The sequence below is a fragment of the Coturnix japonica genome, chromosome 26 (genome assembly GCF_001577835.2).
Source record: "Coturnix japonica isolate 7356 chromosome 26, Coturnix japonica 2.1, whole genome shotgun sequence".
Taxonomy (NCBI): Eukaryota; Metazoa; Chordata; class Aves; order Galliformes; family Phasianidae; genus Coturnix; species Coturnix japonica.
In genome coordinates, this window is record NC_029541.1 from 1558618 (window position 1) to 1567357 (window position 8740).

At 63.4% G+C, this 8740-nt stretch overlaps 3 protein-coding genes across 6 annotated transcripts in view; 2 read left to right on the forward strand and 1 right to left on the reverse strand.

The window, feature by feature from the left end:
• Positions 1-101: 101 nt before the first annotated feature.
• PSRC1 (proline and serine rich coiled-coil 1) lies at positions 102-3028 on the reverse strand. 4 transcript variants are annotated; one of them, XM_015885062.1, is made up of 7 exons: positions 2744-2849; positions 1850-1905; positions 1689-1746; positions 1318-1576; positions 1081-1222; positions 759-954; positions 102-681 (listed from the first exon to the last, which is right to left on the reverse strand). In XM_015885062.1, exons 2-7 carry the CDS (start codon positions 1863-1865, stop codon positions 516-518), a joined length of 837 nt encoding a protein of 278 aa, XP_015740548.1. In that variant the 5' UTR covers positions 1866-1905; positions 2744-2849; the 3' UTR covers positions 102-515. The 4 variants fall into 4 exon arrangements, with proteins under 4 accessions (XP_015740548.1, XP_015740545.1, XP_015740546.1 ...); XM_015885059.2 differs by lacking the exon at positions 1689-1746 and having other exon boundaries at positions 2744-3027; XM_015885060.2 differs by lacking the exon at positions 1689-1746 and having other exon boundaries at positions 759-959; positions 2744-3026.
• PPIL1 (peptidylprolyl isomerase like 1) lies at positions 2901-4622 on the forward strand. Its single transcript, XM_015885063.2, has 4 exons — positions 2901-3010; positions 3538-3692; positions 4216-4284; positions 4371-4622. The coding sequence occupies exons 1-4, from the start codon at positions 2955-2957 to the stop codon at positions 4592-4594; spliced, it is 504 nt and encodes a 167-aa protein (XP_015740549.1). The 5' UTR covers positions 2901-2954; the 3' UTR covers positions 4595-4622.
• Positions 4623-6704: 2082 nt separating this feature from the next.
• LOC107324768 (copine-8-like) overlaps positions 6705-8740 on the forward strand; it is a 7383-nt gene continuing 5347 nt past the window's right edge. The window contains exons 1-5 of the mRNA XM_015885098.2: positions 6705-6889; positions 7860-7900; positions 7978-8024; positions 8344-8447; positions 8630-8669. Coding sequence (XP_015740584.2) covers positions 6810-6889; positions 7860-7900; positions 7978-8024; positions 8344-8447; positions 8630-8669 — 312 coding nt within the window. The 5' untranslated portion in view covers positions 6705-6809. The remainder of the gene's footprint in view (positions 6890-7859; positions 7901-7977; positions 8025-8343; positions 8448-8629; positions 8670-8740) is intronic.

Here is an 8740-nt window from a genome sequence, read left to right on the forward strand (position 1 = left end):
TCCCCTTCCTCCTCCCCCCCCAAACCAGGGTATGGGGCAGCTGTGTAGCATGGGGTGCCCCCTCCCTGTCCCCCCACCAGTGCCATGGGGTACCCCAGGAATTGCATTGCTGCCCCAGGGAGGGTTTTATTTAAAAAATACGTGAAAAATACAAAAAAAAAACGGAGAAAAAAAAAAAAGATATAGGGCCCCCCCCCCACAGCGTGGCAACCCCCCCAGGAGGGGGATGGGGGGGGGGGGGGGGGCACACAGCTGCCACCTTTGCTCGGCTGTGCTGTGGCACTGGGGGGGGCAGCTGGTGGGTGTGGATGGCATGGAGTGTCGTCCCCCCCCCAGCCCCAAGGCAAGGCTCAGGCGGTGCCATAGGGCTGGGTGCAGGATGTGGGGGGGGTGAGGGGACCCCTGGGTGTGCAGGGCGGGTGGGCCGGGGGGGGGGGTTTCCTACTGCTGGTGTGACCTTTTGTAATTAAAGCAAAACCCGACCTGAGCCTCGGCCTTCTCCATGGGGGGGGGTCTCACTGTGCCCCCCCCATCCCCCTTTCCTCGTGACTCCGTGTCCCCATGTTGGGTGATGCTGTCACCGTGGGGTGCTGCTGGCTGCCGTCTTGCGGGGGGGCTGCAGGCGGCTGCTGGGGGGTCCAAGTCTGCACCTGGAGGCAGCCCCCACCCCGAGGGGGGCACCTGGGGGAGAGCTGGGGTGGGGAAACTGAGGCACGGGGGGGTCTCATGCTGTCAGAGCAGACAGTCCCCATCCTTACCTCTGGGTGCTGCTGTGCTGGTCCGGGGCTGCCCCCTCCCACCTGGTGCAGCCCCTGATGTCGCAGCCCGGCCGGGGGGTTTGGGGATGGCACTGGGTGGGGGGGGGCGGCTTCTGGGGGCAGTGCTGGTGCTGGTGGTGGCTCTGGCACGGGGTGCTCGGGTTGGGGGGGTGGCAGTGCTGCTCCTCGGCTTTGGCTGAGCTGGGAGAAATGGGGGGGTTGGGGGGCCACGGTCCTTCTGCCCATTCCCAGTGGTGTCCCCATGGTGTGGGTACCCCATGGGGTGGGCTGTCCCCATCCCAGTTCCCACCTCCCCCATTACCTGCTGTCCCTGCACGGAGGGGCTCGGACTTGCCCCGTGCCAAAGCCCCCCGGGGTGGGCAGGGCCGGGGGGCACCACTCGGGCTGGGCGCCCCCCTGCTGCTGGGGGCTCCCCTGGGTGGTGGTTGACAGCGGGGGGGCTCCTGTAATAGGGGATGAGGGCAGCACAGGGATGCAGGCTGCACCCCACAGCACCACTGTGCCCCCTCCCCACCCCCCTGTGGTGCCCCCCACCCACCTTGGGGACGTTGGCAGCGGGCACAGTGGGCAGCAGCGCCCGCACGGGGCTGTCCTTCACCACGAAGGTCTCACGGCGGGGGCTGCGGGGGCTGCCCCCCCCCGGGCTGGGGGGCAATGGGGACAGGTGGCTTTGCTGTAGCTGTGCTGCCAGCCGTGTGGCCTCACGGACCATCTCCTCCAGCCCGGCCCCGCTCAGGGGGCTCCAACGTCCATTTGTGCCCCCTGGGGGGGGCTCGTCATCATCATCATCCTCACGGCTGGGGGTGAAGCTCAGCGTTAGCCCAGCCCAGGAGCCCCACGCTGGGCAGCAGGTGACACATCATGGGCCGACACCTGTCCATGTTATGTCACCCCGTGTCCCCATCTCACCTGTCAGAAGGGGACAGGATGCTAAAGTCCAGCTTCTCCTCGGTGATGAACTGGACATCTGGGGGCAATGAGGGGGGGACATGAGGGGGACACGTAGGGGGCCTCCAGACCTTATGTTAGAGGGCACAGAGGGGCTCCCCGTGTTGGGGACAGAGCCCTACCTCGCTCCTCCATCATCGCACCCGGTCAGCGAGCGGCACCAGAGCCCATGGGTGACCTGGGTGTAAGCAGGGTGACCCCATATCCCCCCACCCCCCTTAATGTCCCCATTACGGGCACAGCGCCCACTGGGGACTGTGCCAGCACCGGGTACAACGGGGCTTTGTGGCCATGGGGACAGCACGGGGCAGCACGCGGGGGGGGGGCAGAGACCCATAGCTGGGGGGCAGCTCTGCACCCCACAGCACCACAGCCTGTACCGACGGGCTCCAGCCTCACACCCTGACCCCTATGGACCCCAAACCACAGGGGTCCCAGCCCCACAACCTGGGGGTCCCAGCCCCACATCCTCCCCATGCTCTATCACAAAGGCAGCTCCCAGCCCACACCCCAATGGGCCCCCAGCCCCACACCGGGATGCTCCCATCCCCATAGTGTTATCCCAGCCCTTCTGCCCCATCCCATCCATCCCATCCCATCTTTCCCATCTCCCATCTCCATCCATCTCCATCCATATCACCATCCATCCACCCAATCCATCCAGTCCCATGCCCATCCATCCCATTCATCCATCCCTCCCATCCCATCCATTCCATCTGCCAACCATCCCATCCCATCCCCAAATCCCACCCATCGCCATCGCATCCTATCACCAGTCATCCATCCCATCCCATCCCATCCATCCCATCCCATCCCATCCCATACCCACACGTCAGGCCCCCAATGCCTACAAGGCCCCACAGCCCCCAACCTGGTGGTCCCAGCCCCACTCCCCCCCATCGGGATCCACCCCCATCCCGTTACATCCCATCCCATCCCGTTATGTCCCATCCCGTTATGTCCCATCCCATCCCGTTACATCCCACCCCCACACCCCGCCCATTCCCTCCCATTACCCGGTTCACTCCCTCCCGTGTTCGCGGCGCTTCGTCCGTTCGAATTCTCCCTCCGGTCCCACAATGGCGCCCGTCCCTCCCTCCCGCCGCGCTGATTGGCTCCGCCCACAAGCTTTGCGCGATGCTCATTGGTCGCTGGATGGGAGGGGGCGTGTCACCGGAAACACCGAGTCTCCGCTTCCGGCGCCGGTAGCGATAACGGCGGGGCAAGATGGCCGCCGTGCCGCCTGACTCATGGCAGCCACCCACCGTGTCCATGGAGACCACGTAAGGGCAGGCCTTCCGGTTTGGGGATACCCCGAGACCCCCCCCCGGTACCGGGACACCCCTCCGCTGTTGGGCCTACCGTGTTCCCCTTACACCGACATCCTTCCGGTACCGGGACCCCTTTGTGTCCCTCCTCCCTCCGGTACCAGCCCCCCGGGCTGTCCCGGTTCTTCCATCCGGGCCCCTTTTACCCCCCCTCCCCCCAGGACACCCCATTCCCCCCCACCCCAATACCGGCATCGCCCTCCGGTACCCGGAGCTCCCAACCCCGGCAGGTCCCAATACCGGGATCCCCTCACTCTGCTTCCCGGCCCCATTAACCCCCCACAACCCCTCCCGGTGCCCCTATCACCGACCCCATTACCCTCATAACCCCCCCAGCCCCTCCCGGTGCCCCTATCACCGACCCCATTACCCCCACGGTCCCCCCTGGCTCTCCCGGTGCCCCTATCACAGCCCCTCCCGGTACATCCCCCCATCTCACCCCGTTCCCGTTGTGTTCCCGTTATGTCCCCGTTGTGGTGCAGGATGGGCACCCTGGTGCTGGAGCTCTATTGGCGTCACGCCCCCCGGACCTGTAAGAACTTTGCCGAGCTGTGTCGCCGTGGGTATTATAACGGGACCCGCTTCCACCGCATCATCCGGGACTTCATGGTACAGGGAGGAGACCCCACCGGGACCGGTGAGTGCACGGACCCCACGGCCGCCCCATAGACCCAAATGGGACAGCGGGGGATCCACTGTCCTGGTATGGGGCCATTGTGACCCTCAGCTCCGTGATGGGATCGTCAGGACCTTCACAATGGGGACACTGAGACCCTAATGATGGGAGCACTGTGACCCTCAGTGCTGTGATGGGGACCCCTGCATTGTACGGGGGATGCTGGTACCCTCAGCCCTGTTGTGGGGTGGTCAGGACCCCCAGCTCAACCCTCAGCCCCCCCATAGTGATGCTGGACCCCCTAATAGTGATGCTGGACCCTCTGGTTTCACGATTGGGACCCTCAGCCCTATGATGGGGCCATGGACATCCCCAGTCCCACAGTGGCAGCACCACGACCCCCTAACAGGGACACTGAGACCCTTATCTCAGTGCTGGGGACACCCCCTGTATATAGGGACACCCCCTATTATATATGTAAGTCTTTACAGTGGGGACCCCATAGTGTGGAGCCACGATCCCCTATTGATCTCCATACCCACAGGCCGTGGCGGTGCCTCCATTTATGGCAAACACTTTGAGGACGAGCTGCACTCGGAGCTGAAATTCACCGGTGAGTCCCCAAACCCACTTTTATCCCTCCAAAAACCCTATAAACCCATCAAGCCCATTCTTATTCCTCCCTCCATCCATCCCCAGGCGCTGGCATTCTGGCCATGGCTAACGCAGGACCCGATACCAACGGCAGCCAGTTCTTCATCACGCTGGCACCGGCGCAATGGTTGGATGGCAAACACACCATCTTTGGGCGCGTGTGCCAAGGGATCGGGGTGCTGGGCAGGGTGGGCATGGTGGAAACCAACGCACAGGACCGGCCTTTGGATGATGTTAAAGTGCTTAAAGCTGTCCCTGCTGGGGGATAATGGGAATAAAATGGCTGTGGGGACGGTGTGTGGGGGTGTCTGTGGGGTGTTTGGGGGTGTGGGGTGTGGAGGAGTCGCTTCTGGGGGCACAGATGTCACCATTAAGGGCATGGAGGTGTCACATGTGGGGTGTGGGGGTGTCAGCCCTTTAGATGGCACCTATAGGGGCATGGAGGTGTCACCCTTAGGGACACAGATGTCACCCATAGGGGCATGGAGGTGTTGCCTTTGGGGACGTGGGGATGTCACCTATAGGGCATGGAGATGTCACCTATAGGGGCATGGAGGTGTCACCCATAGGGACACAGAGATGTCACCTATAGGGCATGGGGCTATCACCCATAGGGACACAGAGATGTCACTTGTAGGAGCATGGAGGTGTCACCCATAGGGACACAGATGTCACCCATAGGGGCATGGAGGTGTCACCTTTGGGGATGTGGGGATGTCACCTATAGGGCATGGAGGTGTCACACGTGGGGTGTGGGGGTGTCAGCCCTTTAGATGTGGAGATGGCACCTATAGGGGCATGGAGGTGTCACACATGGAGTGTGGAGGTGTCAGCCCTTTGGATGTGGGGGTGGCACTTATAAGGGCATGGAGGTATCATAGAGGGACACAGATGTCACCTATAGGGGCATGGAGGTGTCACCTTTGGGGACGTGGGGATGTCACCTATAGAGAATGGGGGTATCACCCATAGGGACACAGAGATGGCACCTATAGGGGCATGGAGGTGTCACACGTGGGGTGTGGAGGTGTCAGCCCTTTGGATGTGGAGATGGCACCTGTAGGGGCATGGAGGTGTCACCTTTGGAGACATAGCAATGCCACCCATAGGACATGGAGGTATCATAGAGGGACACAGATGGCACCTATAGGGGCATGGAGGTGACACCCGTAAGGTGACACCTATGGGGTGTGTGTGGGGGGGGTCGTCTATGGGGCAGGAAAGTCTCTGTGGGTTATGGGGGGGGGATATGGGGTGGGGGGCTATAAGGTAGGGGTCTATGGGGTGAGGAGGGCATCTATGGAGCAGGAAAGACTCTGTGGGCTATGGGGGGGGAGATCCTATGGGGTGAGGGGGGACATCAATGGGGCAGGGCTATGGGGGGGAGTCCTGTGGGGTGGGGGGGCTATGGGGTGCAGAGGGGGCATCTATGGGGCTGGAAAGTCTCTGTGGGTTATGGGGGGCAGGGGTCCTTTGGGGTGGGGGAGCTATGGGGCCAGTGGGGCATCTATGGGGCAGGACACAGAGATGCCACCCATAGGGATGTGGAGGTGTCACCTTTGGAGACATGGCAATGTCACCCATAGGGAACAGAGGTACACACACAGCACCACGCTGGGGTGGTACTGGGGATGTGGCACTGGGAGCACTGGGTGGGACTGGGGGTGGTACTGAGGGGCTCTGGGTGACGCTGGGGGTGTAGCAGGGTGGCACTGGGGGATATAGGGGCTGGCCAAGGGGATATAGGGGCTGGCCAAGGGGATATAGGGGCTGGCACTGGGTGTTATAGGGGATGGCACTGGGGGTTATAGGGGATGGCACTGGGTGTTATAGGGGATGGCACTGGGGGTTATAGGGCCATTATATGGGGTTATAGGGCCATTATATGGGGTTATAGGGCCATAATATGGGGTTATAGGGGCAGGGGATGGGGCACTGGGGGATATAGGGGATGCAATGGGGCTATAGGGGTGCACTGGGTGTCTAATGGGGATGGCACTGGTGGTATAGGGGGATGGCACTGGCGGATCATAGGGAATGGCACCTGGGTGTTATTAGGGGGATGGCAACTGGGTGATATAAGGGGATTGGCACTGGGGATATATAATGGGGATGGCACTGGGTGTTATAAGGGGATCGGGGTGTTATAGGGGATGGCACTGGGTGTTATAGGGGATGGCACTGGGTGCTACTGGGGATGCAGTGGGGCAGCACTGGGCTGTACCGGGCTTTGCTGCAGAACGGCCCCGCGAGCACTGGGGGGTGGCGGGGGCGGCACTGGGAGATAGTGGGAATGCAGTGGGTGCCACTGGGAGCACTGGGCTCTACTGGGGGCGGCGCGGGGGCGGCACGGGGGCCGAACCGGGGCGGGCTCGCGGGAGGCTCCGGGGGCAGCCCCGGGGCGGCGGCGCTGCGGCATCGCTGTACCGGGAGCACCGGGAGACCCGAGAGCAGCGGGACGGCCCCGGGCGGGGGGAGCGGGGCATGGCGGGGCTGGGGGGGCTGCGGGCGGGCGGCACCGGCTGCGTCCCGGCCACGAAGGTGGAGCTGACGGTGTCGTGCAGGTACGAGCGGGGTGCGGGGCGATGGATGGAGGTGTGTGTGATGGGAGGGATTAGGGGGCACACACTGTGCGTGGGGCTGGGGGGCACTGGGGGGTACTGGGGGGTACTGGAAGGTATTGGGGGGTACTGGGAGGCGGTAGGGAATGGAGGAGGCTGCAGGTGTGGTGCTGGGGGGCACTGGGGAGTATTTGGGGTGCGTGGAGCTGGGAGGTACCGGGAGCAATGGGGAGAACTCGGAGGGGATGGAATGTGGGGCACTGGGGTGTGATCGGAGTGTGTGGAACTGGAGGAACTGGGGGCACTGGGGAGCACTTGGTGAATGGTCCTGGGAGGCTCCGGGGGGAGCGGGAGGTGGGGGGTGTTGTGGGATATTGGGATGTTCTGGAAAGAACTGGGGAGCACAGAGGATGGAACGCATTGAGGGGGGGGAGCCAGGGGTTGTGGGGGCACTGGGAGAGCAAAGGGGGCTGCAGCTGTGGGGCACCATGGGGTACTGGGCAGCAATGGGGGAGCCAATGGTGGGGGGGGGTTGTGGGTCACTGGGGTATGGGGGTACCCGGGGGCTGCATGGGGTGCTCGGGGCTGTGGGATACTGGGAGCAGCGTGGGGCACCACAGGGTGTTGTGGGGAGCAGTGAGAGAGAAAAGTGGGGCTGGGGGGGCACTGGGAGGTGTCAGGACATCCCCTGTGCCCCCCACCTCCCCTTCCACCCCCCCCAGCCCTGTGCCCGTTGCCACCTGGCACCCATTGCCCAGCACCCAACCCCCACCCCCCCGTGCTCAATGTGGGGGGGCTACACTGCCCACCCCTGCCTCAATCCCACCCTCAAGACCCCAATGCCCCTCATGCAGGCTGGGTTCAGGATTCACTGTTCCAAGGGGGGGGGGGGATTCCCGGGTGCCCCCCACCCCACTGTATGCCCCCCATCTCTGTGCCCCCCCCCGTGCCTCAGTTTCCCCTCTCCCCGCAGGCAGCTCCTGGATAAGGACACCTTCTCCAAGTCTGACCCATGTGAGTGGGGCTGGGGGCGGGTTGGGGGGTCTGAGGGGGGGGGGGCAAGCACTGAGCCCCCCCACCTCTGTCCCCAGTGTGTGTCCTCTACACCCAGGGACCAGACACCAAGCAGTGGAGGGAGGTGAGTACCAGACCCACACGATACATCAGCATCTTGGGGTACCACTCAACCAACCCATATCAGTATTTTGGGGTGCTGTGCAGCCGGCCAACCCTCGTGTTGGGGCTCAAGGCAGGTGGCCGATCAACACGCCCAGCCTCCCCCAGCTCCCCAGCCCCGCTCCCGCCCCCAGCCTCGTGCCCTGTAATTAGCGGCCGCTTAATTGAGGGGCTGGGGCTGTAATGAGCGGGTGGGTGGGTGGGCTGCCCCCTCCGGCTGCACAAAGGGGCACCTGGCTCTGCCCCCCTCCCCTCCATCCCCCCTGATGTCGCCGCCGCAGTTTGGGCGCACCGAAGTGATCGACAACACCCTGAACCCCGACTTCGTCCGCAAGTTTGTCCTCGATTACTACTTCGAGGAGAAGCAAAACCTCCGCTTTGACGTGTGAGTGCCGCCCCCTGCACGGCCCCACACCCAGCCCCCACCGCTATCCCAGCCCCATTCCCCATCCCAATGTGCCGTCCCCACCCCCATTGGACTCCTTTCCCTTCTCATCTCCCATCATCTCCATCCCGTCAGCCCCATCCCTGCTCTGCCCCACTGTTATGCCCCCATCCATCCCACAGGTACGATGTGGATTCCAAAAGTCCCGACCTCTCCAAGCATGTGAGAGTGGTGATGATCCTATGGGATGGGGATGGGATGGGGATGGGGTGGTAGGGATGGGGATGGGATGG